The sequence below is a fragment of the Musca domestica genome, unplaced genomic scaffold (genome assembly GCF_030504385.1).
Source record: "Musca domestica strain aabys unplaced genomic scaffold, Musca_domestica.polishedcontigs.V.1.1 37, whole genome shotgun sequence".
In the NCBI taxonomy this organism is placed as follows: domain Eukaryota; kingdom Metazoa; phylum Arthropoda; class Insecta; order Diptera; family Muscidae; genus Musca; species Musca domestica.
This window is the reverse complement of record NW_026712321.1, coordinates 4,798,585-4,819,631: the sequence shown is the minus strand read 5'-3', so window position 1 is coordinate 4,819,631 and position 21,047 is coordinate 4,798,585. Positions and strand designations below refer to the sequence as shown.

At 33.5% G+C, this 21,047-nt stretch overlaps 2 protein-coding genes across 6 annotated transcripts in view; one reads left to right on the top strand and one right to left on the bottom strand.

The window, feature by feature from the left end:
- Positions 1-2,519: 2,519 nt before the first annotated feature.
- LOC101900073 (periodic tryptophan protein 2 homolog) lies at positions 2,520-6,913 on the bottom strand. Its single transcript, XM_005178392.4, has 10 exons — positions 6,779-6,913; positions 6,525-6,637; positions 5,157-6,455; positions 4,762-5,101; positions 4,555-4,700; positions 3,709-3,856; positions 3,412-3,646; positions 3,179-3,340; positions 2,897-3,113; positions 2,520-2,833 (listed from the first exon to the last, which is right to left on the bottom strand). Exons 1-10 carry the CDS (start codon positions 6,794-6,796, stop codon positions 2,593-2,595), a joined length of 2,919 nt encoding a protein of 972 aa, XP_005178449.1. The 5' UTR covers positions 6,797-6,913; the 3' UTR covers positions 2,520-2,592.
- A 1,724-nt stretch (positions 6,914-8,637) lies between these two features.
- The window catches only part of LOC101889572 (EH domain-binding protein 1), an 81,793-nt gene continuing 69,383 nt past the window's right edge, over positions 8,638-21,047 (top strand). For 2 of the 5 annotated variants that reach the window (XM_059126098.1, XM_059126094.1), the window contains exons 1-2: positions 8,638-8,824; positions 18,919-19,521. In XM_059126098.1, the coding sequence (XP_058982081.1) occupies positions 19,409-19,521 (113 nt within the window). In that variant the 5' untranslated portion in view covers positions 8,638-8,824; positions 18,919-19,408. The other 3 variants (XM_059126097.1, XM_059126095.1, XM_059126096.1) reach the window with 3 other exon arrangements.

The following is a 21,047-nucleotide window of genomic DNA, read 5'->3' as shown; positions in this document are numbered from 1 at the left end:
TTCTTAAAACAATCAAAAGTCCATTGAAAAGCCATTTGCAAAAGGCTCTCTCTACATAAATTATTTAGGTTTAAAAAGGTTTAAAAAATCCACGTTTGTTGGCTTGGATATTCTTGAAAAATATTCTTTAAAAAAATCTGCTTTCATACCTTAAAAATTCTGAAAATATTTCTTAAAGGTCTTTAAAAAATCACAAGCACATGCCGGAACGTTCCCCAAAAATGTCCTGTCGTAATAATAATTCCCAAGAAACAAATACTGAATCTCTTGTAAATCTCCCTTAAAATGGCTCATAATATTTTATGAAACCTTAAGTTTTGAATGTCATTTGAAAGGTCTTCTGCCTTCTTTTTAAGATCTTACAAACTGAAAAGAATTTGTAAAATATCTTCCTGATATGGAACGCCTATTAGAATAGATTTAAAAATAGGTTAACTATGTGGATTTTACCATCCATTGAAGTCCTTTTACAAGTCATATTTTGTGGGAGGTCCTACATAAGGCCTCCTAAAGGACATTGTGTTTAAAAATCTTCTAAGTGTAATATCCCTTTGGAAAAGTATTGTTTCCTCTTTGGCTATTGAGATCCTTTAAAATTTGCTTCTATCCCTAAAAAGACTTCTAAAGATCCTTAATAGGACGGAAAATACTCTATAAGACTTTTCAGAATCACATTTCAAAAATCTAAAGCTTGTTTACCTACAGAAGTGCTTTCAGGGGTCTTACTGCCTAAAAGAGTCTTTAGAAATGGCTTAAGTCAATGGAAGCCCTTTTGAAAGGTTTTTTTTTTTAATACATTACCATGTAAAGACGTTTTAAAAGGACTTGGAACGTGGAAGGCTTTATGAATTGGGTTATTTCTAAAGAGGGCTCTCTAAAAGATATTCTGTTTAAAAATGCCTAACAATGGGTCTTCCAACTATAACATCCCTTTGGAAAAGTATTGCTTCCCCTTTGACCATTGATAACCTTTAAAAAATACTTCTGTCCATAAAATGGCTTCTAAAAATCATATTTCCATTGAAGAAATTTCGGACTTCTTTATAGGCCGGAAAGTAATCTAAAAAAGACCATTTTGAATTACCTTCTGACAATGGAAAGACTGGGAAAGCTTGTCTGGCTACAAAAGTTTATTTAAATGTCTACTGTCTCAAAGAGAGAGAAAGGAGGGTTCAGACCCCTTTTTTAAAATACATTACCAATTAAAGACTATTTAAAAGAACTTTGGAAAGTGGAAGGCTCTATAAATGGGATTCTTTCTAGTGAGGGCTCTGTAAATGTATTTTGTTTAAAAATGTCTAACAAGGGGTCTTCCAAATATAAAGTCCCTTTGGAAAGTTATTGCTTCCTCTTTGACCATTAATAACCTTTAAGAAATGCTTATGTCCATAAAATAACTTCTAAAAATATATTTCCATAAAAGAAATTTCCGAAATATCTAAAAAAATACCATTTTGAATTACCTTATGACAATAGAAAGATTTGGAAAGCTTGTCTGGCTAAAAAAGTTAATTTAAAGGTCTACTGTCTAAAAAGGAGAGGTTGAAAGACTTTTTAAAATACATGACCAATTAAGACCTTTTAAAAGGCTTTGGAAAGTGGAAGGCTTTATGAATGGGGTTCTTTCTAAAGAGGTCTCTGTAAAAGTATTCTGTTTTAAAATACCTAACAAGGGGTTTTCCAACTTCGAATAGAAACGTCTATATGGGCGACTATAAAACCATGTTTAAAGACTTCTAAAAGCTCATTTTACAACCGTTTTAAAACAGCTTTTATAGCCCGACTTTATATGCCTATACGAAACCACATTTATACAGTAACAATACAGTTGCTTACCCATAGGGCCATGGACGGTTCCAAAAACGTCTATACATGACTACTCTTTAAAGCCGTCATTATACAATATAAAGTGGATTTTAAAGTTCATTTATAGGTCTCTAAAAACCGTCTTCATAGGCCCTCAAAAATATGCCGTACTAATATTAAGGAATGAGTTTTAAACAATTCATTTCGCTTTAATATTCACGCAATTCCTTTTTTATATTGACATTTATATTCTTTTTTTACCATTGTTTAAAGTCATCTCAACATGCCTCAAGTAGATTTTTAAGATCTTTACATAACAGCCCATTTTGGGCGCAAATAGACAAAATGAACTCCCTTTCTAAACAGCAATTAAGCCCTCTTTATAGACCTCCAATCCACTAATAAAAACTCTCTAAGGTAAACCTTAGAGGCATCTATAACCTCCAACATTAGAGGCCTTGAAAGCAACTATTAAACCGTATTTATGGGTCTTCTTACTTCACTTATAAAAGTGCCCTAATATCAACCTCTATACGCGTGTAGAAAACTCTTTTATATTCTCATACCCATGCCTTTACAAACCCTCCCATTAGAGGCCTCGAAAAATATGCCTTGATATTAATTCAATTCTATTTTCTATTAAGGCTCCTTTTAACCCAACCGTGGCGACCATTTTTCCCAATGAATTTCAATCAATACAATTTTTTTCAATTACAACAATTTCTTCTATCAAAATATTTGTAAAAATATAATGCTTACAACCTAACCTAACTAAATTACAAAATTTCATTCGTCATCATCATCGTCGTCGTCGTCATCATCTTCACTGCTATCATCTTCCTCAAATTCTGCCTTATCGTTTGATTTTGATCGGATAAGCAGCAAGCCATCATCGTCGTCATCATCATTCCCCTCACCTTCATTCATTTCTTGATCCGAAGAGGCATCCTTTAATTGGGGATTTTTGCTATACTGATTCTTGGCGGTGTTCAGGAGGACACGCATGGTATACTTATTGAAATCACAACTGAAAAAGAAAATAAAAACAATTTAATATCAACTCTGTCTAACAATGTTGTATAGGACTTACATTCTATTCAACGTTTCATATTTACGCGACAGAGATTCATGCAGTGACAACAGTGAGGCATGCTGAAAGACACCGTCTCTATTGCCATGGGTCAACAGTAGACTGCATGACCATTTCAAATAGAATTCAATGTGGGGTGAGGTTTGTAGTTGACGTGCAATGACCTGTAGCAAACGATGGGCCAAGTGATCAGGTAATGTGGAGCAAATTAATTGTACTAAAAGAAACAAAATATATATTTCAAAATATAGATTAATTTAAATAATAATAATAATAACTTACTATCAATGTACGGGATACTCTCCAGAGCCAAATTAATCATATTTGTTTCATTTAATTTCAGGGCCATTATTAAGGCTTTGGAAAAGTCTTTTTCTTTCAGCGACTCCTTAATTGCCTTGGGTGTTACTTCCAATGACAAATCCAAAGGATCAAATACCACTCCTAAACAAAAATCATAAGACCATTTTAATTTAGAGAAAAACATGTTTCGCTATTAAAAATTTCGCTCTTACCCTTATCCAAACTGTAGATACACAGCCCCTCGGTACATGCCGCCGCAAATGACTGACCGGTGGGTGAAAATTTCACCGAAAATACTTTCATTTCAGGTTTGAAATTTCGAGCAGCCATATCACCTTTTTGTACACCCGGCAGACGTATGGCCACATTGCCGCCTTCCAACTCTTCTCGTTGTTCCACCAGTGCCATATTACCAAATTCGGTCATATAACGGCGATTAATGAATTCCTACAACAAGAACATTTTCATCAAAATCTTAAAAAATATAATCAAAAGTATTCTCTACTCACATTGAGACCATCAAAACTTTTATTTTGGGTTATTTCGAATTTCTTCAATAGCATAGCTTCTTTGACATGATAAATGCAAATAACATTGGAGTTTCCGGCGGCCAATATGCACTCACCATCCACGGAATATTCAATGGATGAAAAGTATCTAGAAGAGAAATTAATTAAATAAATATTTTTTTACAAAGGAAGAAGTATTAATCCCCTAAACACCTAAAGAAGGTATTCGACCTTTGGAATAGGTTTTATAAAATAACCACATGAGTTCTTTTATACTTTTTGTAGAAAAAAGTAGACTTCCCTTTCGTCAAAGGCCTTAAACAGGTATTATTTTCGTAGAAGATCGTTGAAGGTTTTCGGCTTATGAAACAATTTTGAAGCTTTTCCTTTCGTAGGAAGGGTTTTTTTAAAGAAGGTATATCTTTTTTTAGACTTTTATAAGGGTTTTTTATAGAGGACATATAAAAGATCTGTCTTATTTCCAAGAAGTCCTGTAAAAGGCTTCTTAACTGGGAAACTTAAAAAAAAAGTCATCTTTATAAATAAGAATAATATAAGTTCTTCTTTTAAGAAGACCTTTAGATGGTCTTACTTCGGAGAAAATCTTACATTCTTCTGGATCTTTTTATGCTCTTCTCTTTATAAAAAAACCTTCAAAAGGGCTTCTTTTATTTTAAGGTCTTTAGGAGCTCTGGTTTTTATAGAAATAATCTACAATGTCTTTTTATCCAAGAAGACCTTCTCCTTTTTATAGAAGACTTTCAGGCGTTCTTGTGAAAGAACTTCTTAAAGACGATCTTTAAAATTTCGGTTCATCATTTTCTTCTTGCTTTCTTTCCAACTTACTTTCCCTTTTTATTTTGTTTTGCAGTAATGACATCAGTTTCCAAACGACCACTGTTCAAATCATTAATACCCTCAATGGTACTAATTTGAGTTGCTGTTTTGACATCAAATACACAAATGTTGCCATTCAGTGTGGCCACTGCAACCTATAGAAAGGGACAAAAATATTTCCATAAGATTTCGTTTTAAATACCAAAATATACTTACATTTTCCCCATTGGGACTAAAGGCCACCGAAGTGACATCCGAGAGAACATCAATAGTTTCATGTTCCGATTTGGATTCCAAACAATTCCATACTTTTATTGTTTTATCCCAGGAACCAGAGACCAAAGTCGATGAAGTTGGTACTGGCGAAAAGGCAATGCAGCAGACGGGACCCTCGTGGCCACTTATCACTTCCAGCAGAGTACCCATTTTAATGGACCACAAATAGATTTCAAAAACATCTTGGCCACCGGCGGCAACCAATTCATCCGAATAATCCACTGCCACCGAGGAAAATTGCACAACTCGAGGTGAGGTGAAGGTACGGAAATTGCGATATCTGTAAAAAATATTGATTACTACTCTAATTAAAAAAAATATTTTATCACTCTCACCTATTGATATCAAAAGCCCTCACGGTACCATCCAAAGAACTACTGACCAAAAACTTTTTGCTTCTACTGAATTGTAAATCCGTCACACCACTGCTGTGTTCACTAAAGGTCACAAAACAAAAACCACTTTGTGTGTTCCACAACTTAACTTTAGAATCTTCCCCACCCGTGGCAATATATTGGCCATCCGGTGAATAACTGATACATGTCATTTCACTGCTATGACCCTGTTGCTTCATAATATACTGTTCCGATTGCCATTCCCAAACCAGTAACTGGCCCAGCTCTCTGGAAGCCAATGCCACCCAATCTCCAGTGTTGTTAAACAATGCCGCCGATATAGCATAATCCGATATACTCAACGAATGTATCATATTAACTTCAGGCAATTCATAAAGGTAAAATGCTCCCGTGCTAAAACCAACCACCATAATTTTGGTTTTACGATTATAATGGGCTGCCGTAAGTACTGCATCATACTTTTCTTTACGTGGATCATCGGCCAAATAGTAACGTCCCAGCTTTTTGTAATAAAAAGGATGTCCCCTTTTAATGTCTTCATCTTCCACTTCATTGTCGTCGACAACTTTCCCAGCCTGCAACAGCTCCTCGGCCGTGGGATTACGTTTCTCCAATGTATTCTCTACATCATCTTCTTCCTCTTCCGAGTCATCGGCCACCTTTTTAGCGGCCTTCAAACGTTTTTTTGTCATATAAGACAAGTACTGCTGTCTCTCATGTTCCTCCACTCGTTCAATTGAAGACATATCTCGGCTACATTCCCACAAACACAACTGACCATTCCGTGACAAAGTATTTGCATCTAAGCTATTATTTTCAAAGAAACAGGCCACTATGGAATCTGTGTGGCCACCCAATACAAATGTACGAAAATGTTTCATAAAATATATGGATATAACTTTGGTGGAATTATCACGGCAACCGACAATTAAAAATCTCGAATCGGTGGACCAATCCAAATAGGTAACATCATCGAATCCACCGAGAAAATGTCTCTCCAATACAAATGGATTATATTCTCCAGTCAATTCTCCGGGAGCTTTGAAAATAAATACTAAATTTTGCATGGCCACAGCAAAATGGGCACCACTGGGACTGAATACCACACAGCGGACATCATGTTGGAACTTATGGGTATGTATAACCGTACAGGATACCATGCTTATCAATTGGGCCTCATGATTTTCATTGACGGCCAGTAGAAGACTGCCATCCGGTGACAAAGCCAAACTTCTGTAATTATAGTTCGATGCCAGGGACAGAGTGCGGGCTTTGTTGCTAAACAAGAACAACAACAAGAAAAACGTGGTTAGTTTTCATTACCCCACTACGATCGAATTTACTTACTTTTTCAGATCATATAGCGTTAAACGATTGCCCACCGGGGTAATAATGGAATTTCCATCAGGAGTGAACAGGACATTGCCTCTTCTGTATATGGTGCCTAGTAAATTGGAAAACTGAGAAAAAAATGTTGATATTATTGATGTTGTTTGACTCAAAGTTCTTCACGTTTGTTTCTGATTTTCCATTATTAATTAACATAATTTTTTTGGATAATGGGATGGAATGGCTCGTCTTAGCCACTTTTTTGGATTTACCTTGTATGAGAACTTCATATTTTTTAAGAATTTAATTCAAAATCAGGAGCAATTAAAAAAATCAACCAGCTTCGTAGATGTAAACAAACGGCAATGTTCATACACGTGCAAGTTTTAGGGATATACAGATCGACTTGCGACGAATAAGGGATCAGCTGTCTTAGCAAATAATAATGCATGTTGGCTACACGCCAAACTATATGTGTTTAAGGTAGAATAATTTATAATAAAAAACCCATATGAAATCAAATGTGATATAATCGATGAAACCGTAAAAAGTCAAATAATTGGAAAAGTACTAGATCCTTACACTTCTGGCACCAGAAAGCTTTTGCCAGACTAAAGGGTGAAATGGATTAAAGCTTAAATTCTGATTTCACGCCAAAGTCACAATTTAAACTTTGTTCTGTTTTGATCTTAAAGTCTTTGAAGTATGAACTCTAAACGAGTTGAGTTAAATGTCATAGCAAATAAAATACACCACCAGTTGTTTTTAAAACAGTAGGCTTTGTTGACTATAGAATTCTTTTTGTAGTCATTTCAAATAAGCGAAGCAAGAAAATGAAGCTAAACGCTGACTGTGTTTTGGCTTTACCCGTCGAAAGTTATGCTACTTGCCTTTATTCGGCTGATGTAGTAAAAGGAAAAGCAGTTTATTTATTTATTTTTTTTGTTACATGACTCTGGGGCAAGATTTTTGTTCTACGAAAATATGGAAATAGTAAACTTTTCCTGTATATATTTTGTCATTTGACGTTTCTTTTTGTTATAAATGTTTTTATTTCACATTTTCATAAGACAAGTGTAGATCTCTAGGATCATAGATTATATAAAAGTTCTTTTGAAATGTATCTATGTTCCGTAAAGATTCAGGCTTTAAAATCAGAATGGGTGCGTGGCTGGTAATGATCTGATAAAGACCAATATTTACATACTATTATTAAAAGGCTAATAATTTGCATATTAAGTAACCACATTTTCCAAAAAAGTCCATATTTTCCACATTTGAATATTTCTGTCACTCGTCGTACGTAATATCAAAGGGTGCACATGGATTTATGGTATTTTAACATGGTAAAGGAATATAGATAGACGCATCGTCACAGCTGCTGGGACAATGAACTGTCAAACCAATTTTGGAATTGAAAATGTTGAATGAAATCTTATTTAAATTTCTAAATACGCGAATTATAATAACCTCCGAATGACGTCGTACAAGAAAACATTTAAAAATCTACTTATATTTGAAAAAACATTTAAATTTTTTTGACATATCAATGCTCCCAGGCGATGATGCATCTACCTGTATTCTTCTGCCATGTTATTTTGACTTCATTGATACAAAGCCTGTTCACACGGATTCGCGCTCCCACCTACATTATTTAATTTTTTAATGTAAAATGAAACTGTTTTCACCTCAAATAATCTGAATAATTAAAAAATTCGAATATACATTGTTTACAAAATTATTAAATATGTAATAACTTATTTTTACATTATTTATATCTAAGCCGTTCCATGGAACGAAATGGCATGAAACATAGATTTATATGGGGTGCAACTCGACCATGGTATCCCTAATGAGTATTCCTCAAATAAATATTTAAATAATAATAGCAGAATTTTGCATAACAACAGTTTGTAAATTCTGCGAAGAAAATTGATAATTATATTAAAAATAAAAATACCATCTTAAGCGTTCAAAAGGCGACTACATCTTTTTTAGACCGGTAACCAAACAAATTGAATAGCGGTCCATACGATAAATATGAGTCAGGGTTCTGAAAATCGATATGGCACACCAACTTAACGGCGTTAACTCGACCCAAGCATCTGCGGACAACTGACATCATATTGTCGCCGTCTTCAAAACAAAAACAGACTTGATTGTTCATATCACGGAAAAAGAAAAGCATAGTAACGAATTGGTCGTCGCGGTGAATGTACGAATGTACGGTAAAAAAACAACAACAAAAACGTTCAACGATTGTTTGTTGCGGGTACGGGAGTAATATTGTTCTCTCGCTCTAACCCATTGAATTGAATGTAAGCAAAAAAAAAGAATTGTGTGCAAAAGTTAGCTTTAACAATAAAGAAGATGATAATGAAGAAGAAGAAGCTGAAGAACAAGAATTGGAGAATGTTATAAAATGAGAAAAAATTCAAGTTTTAAACATGAAGCGAATAATTGTTAACCTGGAAAAGCCTGTGAAAATAAAAGTTTATTTATTTTTGATTTGTGTCAAGTGCTGGTTAGGTTTTGTAAATGAAAAGTGACGTCATTATTATTAAGTCTGGCAAAAAAGCGATGTCGTCTGTGTGACCGACCATATGAGAAGAAGAAAAAAACAACAAACACACAAATACAAATCAAACATTCGTCATCGCTAACAAACCACCTAATGTCAAAAAGGGGGTGGTGGGTGGTATTTTTATGACCAAGCTTAAAGAAGAAAAAATACATGGCTGTCTTAAAAAAGGAGAAAAAATAAAAAAACAAAACGACTGCTAAGAAAGAAATAGAAAGTCATTCTAAACGAAAATTTACCCTGGTATTTATTTTGAGCGAGTTGTGTGTGTGACAAGCATAATAATTATTTGACATAATTCTTTTCCAAGTGCTTGAGTGTTAAAAAAAATTAATAAAAAAACTCGAATAAAAATTGATTTTAATTTTATTTTCTTTTATTTTTGTTGAACAAAATTAATATCCCTACAAATCAAAGTAAGAAAAAATAAGAAATAATAAAAATCCCTACTACTACTACTACTCAAGGTTGTCATCGGTTTATTCTCGTAGTATTTTCCTTCGTTGCTTTTGTTGTTGTCAGTTTACACAAAAAAAATCAAGAACTTTTTATTTTGAATACACATGGTGCTTCTTTGACACCACACACACACAGCCAGATAGCAAAGCAGCGCAATAACAACACCATTATTACCAAGGGAGCAGATAATTTGTTGTTGTGAGAGACGAAAGAGCATGAGTGGAGAGTGGTTGTTTACCCCCAGTGCGCCTTGCAAATGCAGCATTTTGCATTTGAAAACAAAGAAATGAAAACTAATAAAAACAACAACAACAAACACATATCTATCAAAAACAAAATTGGCACTTTGATGACAAGGTTGTGCTTACAAAAATAACAAGAAAAATATATTGTTTTCGTTGTTGTTATTAAGATATTGCCAATGTTATTTTAATATTGCCAATGACGAATGTTCCCCAAATTGCCCTTTAAGGAAGGTAATTTCAATGATGTGGGAAATGTAATGGCAAAAGTGGAGTGGGGAGAAGTGAGAGCCATAGTGATAATGTGTTTGATGTCAAATGTCAGAGAATATTTGCTTTAAATTGCCATGTAAATGTAACGAAAGTGATTTGTGATATGTTTAAGTTGTAAAGGTAACTGGCCACACACTGAATTGTGAAGACATGAGGTGTTCTTAAAACAATTTATGACCTCTTTCATTGCATGGCCAAACATTGATATGGAAATATTACAACGTGACATATTTGAAATATATCGACTACTTCTTGTAATTTATATGAGATATGTGCCAATTTTGGAAAAATATGGAATATGCCTAAGATATTCCATTTTCATTCTTCATTTAATACAGATATAAATAGTGGTATGTGCAAAATTTGAAGGAAATCGAACATTTATATCCAATTTTATGCGACATCATAAATTCCGATCAATTACATATTCATATCAGATTTCTGGTTAAGAGAAATATTTAGATATAGCAAGTTGTAAAAATCGCCGAATTTCGCGTTTTAGGAGCTCCATGAATAATCAAAATGTTGACCCTTTGTTGGGGAGGTACCAGAAAGACAGGACCGATATATCCCATCTTCACAACAGATCTTGTGTTAGTAGAAATAATGGAATGTGTGGAATATAAAGAGAACCTGATGCTTATTTCGTATTTTATAAAGGTTTAGGTTATTCAAAGCTTTTGACCCTTTGTGGGGGAAGTACCAGAAGGAATGGTCTGATCTCTACCGCCTTTATAACAGATCCTGTGTCGATGGAAATATTGAGATGTTCCAAGTCTAAATGGAATCGAATGTTTATTTCTCGTTTTATGAGCGTAATGAATATCCAAAATTTCGACCGTTTGTGGGGGAGGTACCAGAAGGAGTGGACCGATATATCTCATCTTTACACCAGACCTCGGGTTAATAAAAATATTGTGGTGTGTGTAATTTGAATACAATCGGACACTTACATCACATTTTATAAGAGTTGTAATTATTCAAAATTTTAACCTTTTGTGGGGGAGGTACTTGATAGAGTGGACCGATATTTTCCATTTTTGCACCTGACCTAGCACTGAGGCAAATATTAGGATTTGCAAAGTTGGAGCGAAATCGGATTATCCTTTCTCTTTCTGTGCAGTAAAATATTTTTTTTTTAATCTTGACATTTTGTGGGGGTGGTACCAGAAGGAGTGGACCGATATTATCCATCTCCGAACTCGATCTAAGTTTGACAATAATATTACGATGTACCAAGTTTGGATCAAATCGGTTACTCCCTTCGAGAGCTAAAAGGATAAATTTAAGGTAATTTCTAAAATGAGTTTTTTTATTTGCAAAGGTAACTGGCCACACATCAAATTTCAAATCAAATCAAACGATTGATACCTATTTGTGTCTGAAAAGTTTAGATGTCATAGTAATATTTTGTGTGATAAAAAAGTTCGGCCACCCCATCCAAAATATGTGTCGAATTCTCTTCATTGTAAAAATATTCAAATTTTCAAGTCCAAAAAATATCTCATTTAAAATTACGTTAATGATTTTTTCGTATCTATGTACATACCTACTTCCTTCCTTCTATCCACCAAACGAAGCATAACGGCCAAATGACGTTACATTTTGCCATTCAAATTAACAAACATGCACTGAATATTAAACACAGAGCTCGGGCGTTATACAAAAACAAACATTTTATCAGGTACGATGGGGGGTGTTACCTACCTACGTAGTATGAAAGTATTTGCTATTGAAAATTAAACAAAAATATTTACAAAAAATGCAAGTAAAAAAGCTGTAACGTCGCTAAAATCATCCAAATACCGAATATCGGAAGGTACCGTTATATGAGGGCTATAAGAAGACGTTGACCTGCACGGAAAATTTTCTGTCATAGGCTGTAGTATCTATTACGAACTTCAAATACCAAATTTGAAACATTTCCAGTGAATAATGTAGCTAAAATCATCAATTTACCGAATATCGAGAGGTGCCGTTATATGGGGGCTATACCAAAACGTGGACGTATACATACAATGTTTCGCCACCGGACCTAGAATCCATTATGACCTACAAATACCAATTTTTAAACAAATCCGTGAAAAAATATGGCAGAAATCACCAAAATACCGAATATTGGGGGGCATCGTTATATGGCGGCTATTCCAAAACGAGGACCCTATATATCTCATTTTAAATTCCAACCATCCTATATACAATACAAATTGTTCTACCAAATGTTTAATCTCTACGTCAAATAATGTGGGCTGTATCGTGATTTCAATAGACAGATGGACGGACATCGTTAAATCGACTTAGAATTTTATGCTAATCGTGAATATATATATACTCTATGGGGTCTGCGACGAATGTAAAGGGATGTTACAAACGGAACATACCATCCTTTTCAAGGTAGAGGGTATAAAAATGAGTTAGAAAATCCCACTCATGGTACTATCAAAAAGGTAGAGTCATGCAAACATATGTTTACAATTTTTTCAAAATTATTCGTTTTAAAACATCTCATTGTCAAGATATATATTTATAAATGCATTGTAAATACACACAACAGAGATGGAAAAGTTGTTTTTATGCAGTGAAATTTGGCAGAAAATGAAAAATTTTACCATGATCTCAATGGTTAATGTTGTTTCTTCGGGACTCTCTCACAACATAATCTAATTTTCCCAAAACAAAAATCAAGTCAATATTCAATAAAAATATTTGCCACTGTGAAAGCGTAATGTGTTTTCTATTAATTGATAATAACTCATATCCACCTCTGGCTTGAGATTGAAAGGATCAAACAGAAGCAATTTGTTTATGTTTTGTTTGGGGACAGGCGTAAGTAATCATACATTTGAGAGCGTATTAGTTCCCACAACGGAAACGGTACTATCTCTCTACGAAAACAATTCTCTCACAACGGAAATAAAACCTCTCACCAAACAGTGGAGACAGGTGAGAAAATTAATACTTCAAAAAGGGGAAGACATAACCGTTTTGTTTATGTTTTGATTATGTATTGGCTCCCTCTCATTCTCTCTTTGCCGCTACTTACCAATACTGTGGGAGAAACATTTTTATTCTCACCAATTGATAGAATGGAGTCACAAAGCCCAAAAATTAGTGATAACAGTTTTGTTTTGATTATCTCTCTCGATATTTCCTATGTAGGTATACAGGGATGGGATGAGATGGGATTACCCTCACAAATCTCTGTGGATTTATTTTATTGTGTTTAGATAAGCCGTGGTGTTATCTCTTCTATCTTTTAAAGTAATCTTACCGGTGGCGATGTTGTTTACAAGACAACAGAACACATGTTCAAGATTAGGTGCAGAGCAGCAGCAGCAACAACAACAACCACGACAAAGCAATGAGGCACGAGTAATTACAACATCAAACAAAACCAGTCAGGCGACAGACAATGTAGCAAGTACATGTTTCAAATGATGGGGGTATTTTGTTGAATGTTGAGTGATGTGACCAAAAAAACAAACAATTTTACAAACACATGTACTTTTTTGTTGTTGAATGACGGTACCCTACCTGCCATGCCATGCCATCTGTCAGGGAGAGAGACATAGTCAAGAGATTGCAAACTCAAGGTGAGATTATTTTGGCTAGATGTTGTTGTGGCTTTTTTGTTATGGGTGCTAATCATGCTCAGAATCAAAAAATGAAGATATTAATAGATAGATAAATAAATAAATAATAAAATAAATATATGAATTAATATTTTAATAAATTTATAGCAAAAAATATAGAAAACAAGTTAAAAAGTTTCTGTCCGTTTTGTCGACGGATGTATATCCTCAGCCAATATTCTATTATTTAAAAAAATATATTTTGACTTTTGTTATGATTATTAAAATTGTTAATCCTCTATGGAGTAGGTTCCGAAGGAATGAGCCAATATTGTCCATTTCGTATCGGACCCAAATAATGGTGAAATAAATATTGCGACGTGCTAGGTTTGGACTATATGGGCTACTTCCTTCACTTTATATGTGATGATATGTGATGATTTTTAGAAAATGTTAAAATTTGCATGAGGTACCACATAAAGTCGACCGAAGTATTCCATTTTCATATTTCATCTAATACAGAAAAAAATATTGGTATAGCCGAAATTACAAGAAAATCGAAAATTTATATCCAATTTTATGCGAAATCATAAATTCCGAATTAATCTCAGGTTTCTGGTTGAGAGAGAGAGATATTTAGATATAAAAAGTTGTAAACAATCGCTGACTTGTCTCGCAAGATATGATAGATAAATTAATTGAGAATTGTCACCCTTTGTGGGGGAGGTACCAGAAGGAATGATCCGATCTCTACCACCTTCACAGCAGACCTTGTGTTAGTAGAAATAATGGGGTGTGTGAAATATGAAGGGAACCGGATGCTCATTTCGAATTTTATGGTCGTTTTGGTCGTTCAAATTTTTGGACCCTTTGTGGGGGAGGAACCAGAAGGAATGGTCCAATCTCTACCATTTTCACAGCAGATCTTGTGTTGATAGAAATTTTGAGATGTGCCAAGTCTGAAATGAATCGGTTGTTAATATCGCGTTTTATGAGCTTCATGGTGATTCAAAATTTTGACTCTTTGTGGGGGAGGTAGCAGAAGGAATGGTCCGATCTCTACCATCTTCACATCAGATCTTATGTTGGTATAAATAATGGGATGTGTGAAATATGAAGGGAAACGGATGCTTATTTCGGATTTTATAATCGTATTGATTATTCAAAATTTTGACCCTTTGTGGGGGCGGTATCAGAAAGAATGGTCCCAATTCTGCCATATTTACAACAGGTTTTGTGTTGATGAAAATATTGAGATATGCCAGGTCTGAATGGAATCGGATATTAATTTCGAGTCTTATGAGCTTCATGGATATTCAAAACTTTGACCCGTTGTGGGGGAGGTACCAGAAGGAATGGTCCGATCTCTACCATCTTCACATCAGATCTTATGTTGGTATAAATAATGGGATGTGTTAAATATTAAGGGAAACGGATGCTTATTTCGTATTTTATAATCGCTTTGGTTATTCAAAATTTTTAACCCTTTGTGGGGGAGGTACCAGAAGGAATGGTCCGAACTCTGCCATACTTACAACAGATATTGTGTTGATAAAAATATTGAGATGTACCAAGTCTGAAGGGAATTGGATGTTAATTCCGAGTTTTATGAGCTTCATGGATATTCAAAATTTTGACCCTTTGTGGGGGAGGAAGCAGAAGGAGTGGACCGATATATTCCATGTTCACACCTGACCTTTGGTTAATAAAAATATTGTGATGTGTGAAATTTGAAGACAATCGGGCTCTTAGATCCCATTTTATAAGAGTAATAATTTTTCAAAATTTTGACCCTCTATGTGGGAGGTACTTGCTGGTGTGCACCGATATTGTCCATTTTCGCACCTAACTTAGCACGGATGCAAACATTAGAATTTGCAAAAGTTGGAGCAAAATCGGATAATCCAGTCTCTTGCTGTGCAGTAAAATATATTTCTGAAAATTTCGACCTTTTGTGGGGGAGGTCTAAATTTCATAAAAAGTTGCCAAAATTTTTTGTTTAAAAGCAAATTTTTTTGTTGTTGTCATTTCTTTGCCATTTGCGTACATGTGTGTGTGTCTTCCGACTCTTGTCTAGCGTTCATGTCTCCTACTGCAGATATTTGATAGCCCCCAGAGATGCTGTTTGTTGATGACTGATGCCAGCCTGCTGGCATGTGTTTATTGCCCGGCTCCAGACTCAGATGTCGACAAACTGGAATCATTATTGTACCTATGTATAGGTGTGTGTGCATGTTTGTAATTATGTTGTTGTACCAAACCAACCAACCAACGAGAACATATGAATTCTGGTGAGGTTATCGCTGCTGTTGTTTTTTTGGCAAAAAAAAAAACAGAAATAAATAAATGGATTTTGGAAAGGTATAATAAGGTGGGTAAAGACCTACAGAGATGGACCTACTGGGGGTAAAAAATCAAGAAATTTAGTTATTAACTTTTTATGGATCTTGGCTCCTTAACAACTATCATGGCCCGAAAAGGGCAGGGAATAGCAAGATCGACATATGGGTCCGAGATAATCTTTAACTTTACTTCAAATATTCAAATTTTTTTCTTATAATCCTCCCCATAAATTCCCGAACCCAACCTCGTTTTTTGGCTTACCGGTTTTTTCGGTAATAGCTCTCAAAATTTGCAGGCCATCCAAAAGTTTTTTTTCGGGTTTATTTTTGTATTTCTAGTTATTGTAGATGCTTTGATGAGGACTATGTTGTTGTTGCTGCTGCTGTTTTACAGCTCCTTCTGACAGAGTGTGACAGAAAAGTGGGCACAGGTTAACAAAACCTGTCTGATGCTGTTGATGCGGCGACTGCTGCAAGTAAATGAAGACAGGTGGGCTTGAGACGACAACAATTATTATTATTTTCTTGTCAGAGCCACAGGGATTTAACAAAAACATCATCAGCACCAACAACAACAACTAGAACCCACAAAGAGATTATTCCTCAAACATGTGTGTCTCCTGTGGCACAGGATGTCTGAAAATTGCTTTGGAAAAAAAGGTTTTCGTTGACAGGTACTTTTTGTACGGTTTGATAACAAACACGTACCACAACATAATTGTTTGGCACTGCATGTCATTGTTGGTGTTGTTGCTTTTTGCGAAAAAACAATTTTCAAGGTGACTACCGAAAGTGATGGTGGGTTTCAAGGCAACTCCCTTTTTGAGATGATTTCGTTAAGAGATAGCTTTCCGGAGAATTGTATGGATGATAAATAATCGAAAACTAAATTTTAACTAAATTATTGGTCGATAACAATTTTTTCTATAGAAAAGTGGGTCGATAACAAAATTTTCATTAGAAAAAATGGAGCAATAACAAACTTTCCTGAAAAAGAGAGGGCCGATAACTAACATTTTCGTTTTAATAGTTGTCCCATAACAACATTTTCTGTGGAAAAATTGTCCGATAACAAAATTTCCTGAAGAAGAGAGGATAGATAACAATTTTTTAGTTAATATTTGTCCGATAACAACGTTTTCTATAAAAAAGTTAATCGATAACATCATTTTCCATAGAAAAGTTGATCGATAATAACATTTTCCATAGAAAATTTGATCGATAACAACATTTTCTATGGAAAAGTTGTTCGATAACAACATTTTCTATAGAAAAGTTGTTCGATAACAACATTTTCTATAGAAAAGTTGTTCGATAACAACATTTTCTATAAAAAAGTTGTTCGATAACAACATTTCATATAGAAAAGTTGTTCGATAACAACATTTCATATAGAAAAATTGTTCGATAACAACTTTTTTAATAGAAAAGTTGAACGATAACAACTTTTTTAATAGAAAAGTTGAACGATAACAACATTTTCTATAGAAAAGATGTTCGATAACAAAATTTTCTATAGAAAAATTGTTCGATAACAACATTTTCTATAGAAAAGTTGTTCGATAACAACATTTTCTATAGAAAAGTTGTTCGATAACAACATTTTCTATAGCAAAGTTGTTCGATAACAACATTTTCTACAGCAAACTTGTTCGATAACTACCTTTTCTACAGAAACGTTGTTCGATAACTACCTTTTCTACAGAAAAGTTGTTCGATAACTACCTTTTCTACAGAAAAGTTGTTCGATAACTACCTTTTCTACAGAAAAATTGTTCGATAACTACCTTTTCTACAGAAAAATTGTTCGATAACTACCTTTTCTATAGAAAAGTTGTTATATAACAACATTTTCTATAGAAAAGTTGCTGGATAACAACATTTTCGATAGAAAATTTGTTCGATAACAACATTTTCTAAAGAAAATTTGTTCGATAACAACATTTTCTAAAGAAAAGTTGTTCGATAACAACATTTTCAATAGTAAAGTTAATCGATAACAACATTTTCTATAGTAAAGATGTTCGATAACAACATTTTCTATAGAAAAGATGTTCGATAACAACATTTTCTATAGAAAAGATGTTCGATAACAACATTTTCTATAGAAAAGATGTTCGATAACAACATTTTCTATAGAAAAGATGTTCGATAACAACATTTTCTATAGAAAATATGTTCGATAACAACATTTTCTATAGCGAAGTTGTTCGATAACAAACGTTTTCTATAGAAAATTTGTTCGATAACACCATTTTCTAAAGAAAAGTTGATCGATAACAACATTTTCCATAGAAAAGATGTTCGATAACAACATTTTCTATAGAAAAGATGTTCGATAACAACATTTTCTATAGAAGAGATGTTCGATAACAACATATTCCATAGAAAATTTGTTCGATAACAGCATTTTCTATAGAAAAGTTGATCGATAACAGCATTTTCTATAGAAAAGTTGATCGATAACAACATTTTCTATAGAAAAGGTGATCGATAACAACATTTTCTATAGAAAAGGTGACCGATAACAAAATTTTCTATAGAAAAGATGTTCGATAACAATATTTTCTGTAAAATAGTTAATCGATAACAATGTTTATACAGGAAATATGGTCGATAACAACATTTTCCATGGAGAACAGTAATAAATATGAATAATAAAATGTTATCGATCAACATTCCTTAAAGAACAATTGGCTATCGAACAGTAAAGCAATTTTTTGCTTCTTCCCTTATTACAAGCTACCCTCTTCAACCACTCTCTGGCCTTGTTTTTGAACCTTGGCTGGTTATCGCTAAACGAAAATACAAAGAAACCACAAAAAAAAAACGTAATTTATACAACAACAATAATTTAAATAAACAACGATAACAATAAACAAATAATTAAAACAAGCATTTAAATGAAAATATTTCTTTTTGTTTTTTTTGTTTTATTTGCAGAAAGTTTAACGGGAGATAAAGGTGCTGCTGAAAGAAGCCAACAGAATGGTTGATTTTTAAAAGAAAAGAAAAATAAAAAGAAATATTCTAGAAAGAAAGAAATGAAAATGAAGTGAAAGATATAATAAAAAAAATTAAAAAAATATATAACCATAAAAAGCGCACAAATGTCTTTAAAAAATAGAAAGGAAGAAAAATAAATCAAAGCAAAAGAAATAGAAAAAAATATTTAAAAATGTTCAAATATTTGAAACCCCATTGAAGTGAAGTTCTAAAAGAAAACAGTGTTCCAAAAGAAAGGAATTTGATACAGAAAAACGCAATTCGGGAAAAGTGAAAAACCCCAATTCCATTTCTCCCAGCCCCGTTCTCAAGCCGGAAATTAACTTCAAATTTGAAAGCTGCTTTGGAATAACCTCTGCTCTCCACAACCCAACACTCGACAAAAACAACACCGTAGCACAGCAAATCTTCTTTGACAGCCGCCATCATGCCCGCCATGGGTAGTGTATGGAAGCGTTTGCAGCGTGTTAATAAACGCGCTGCCAAATTTCAATTTACCGCTTCGTATCACGAACTCCACCTCGAAACAACGGCCAAATGGTGAGTATTTCCTTCTTTAGTTTTTTCGATTTTTTGCTAAGTTTTTTTCGGGGGGTATTTGTTTGTTGTGAATGACTTCACAGACAACCTTTCTGTTCGTTTCGATTTTAGCAGCATGTCTGGTATAATTAAAAAATATTATTGTTGTTGCTGTTGTCTTCGTTAAAGTTAATTACTATAAAGCTAATTGTTTAAACGTGAATTTTAAGTGTCAGATGAATAATCGGGACGGGTGGTCACAGTCATGGGAAGAAAACACAATGTTATCGAACACATTTTCTTCAGAAAATGTTGTTATCGAATAACTTTTCTGCAGAAAATGTTGTTATCGATTAACTTTCCTGTAGAAAATGTTGTTATCGGACACATTTTCTATAGAAAATGTTGTTATCGGACACATTTTCTATAGAAAATGTTGTTATCGGACACATTTTCTATAGAAAATGTTGTTATCGGACACATTTTCTATAGAAAATGTTGTTATCGGACACATTTTATATAGAAAATGTTGTTATCGAACCTCTTTTTCATTGAAAATGTTGTTATCGAAAAACATTTCTATAGAAAATGCTGTTATCGAACAACTTTCCTATAGAAAATGTTGTTATCGAACAACTTTACTATAGAAAATGTTGTTATCGAACAACTTTCCTATAGAAAATGTTGTTATCGGATAACTTTTCTACAGAAAATGTTGTTATCGAACAACTTTTCTATAGAAAATGTTGTTATCGGATAACTTTTCTATAGAAAATGTTGTTATCGGATAACTTTTCTATAGAAAATGTTGTTATCGGACAACTTTTCTATAGAAAATGTTGTGATCGAACAAATTTTCTATAGAAAATGTTGTTATCGGAGAACTTTTCTATAGATAATGATGTTATCGGACAACTTTTCTATAAAAAATGTTTTTATCGGACAACTTTTCTATAGAAAATGTTGTTATCGAACAACTTTTCTATAGAAAATGTTGTTATCGAACAACTTTTCTATAGAAAATGTTATAGAACAAATTTTCTACAGAAAATGTTGTTATCGAACAAATTTTCAATGGAAAATGTTGTTATCGAACAACTTTTCTATAGAAAATGTTGTTATCGAACAACTTTTCTATAGAAAATGTTGTTATCGAACAACTTTTCTATTGAAAATGTTGTTATCGATCAACTTTTCTATTGAAAATGTTGTTATCGAACAACTTTTCTATAGAAAATGTTGTTATCGAACAACTTTTCTCTAGAAAATGTTGTTATCGATCAACTTTTCTATAGAAAATGTTGTTATCGAACAACTTTTCTATAGAAAATGTTGTTATCGAACAACTTTTCTATAGAAAATGTTGTTATCGAACAACTTTTCTATAGAAAATGTTGTTATCGAACAACTTTTCCATAGAAAATATTGTTATCGAACAGCTTTTCTTATGAAAATGTTTGTTATCGAAAAATAGAAAAAATTGTTATCGAACAAAAATGTTGTTATCGAACAAATTTTCTATAGAAAATGTTGTTATCGATCAACCT

Bases quoted from the DNA above. Each gene is read 5' to 3' on its own strand.
- LOC101900073 (XM_005178392.4), bottom strand. The intron at 3,647-3,708 runs GTGAGTAGAGAA...TTCTTGTTGTAG, and splicing joins AAAGTTTTGATGGTCTCAAT to GAATTCATTAATCGCCGTTA. The intron at 2,834-2,896 runs GTAAGTCCTATA...TTTCTTTTTCAG, and splicing joins TATGAAACGTTGAATAGAAT to TTGTGATTTCAATAAGTATA.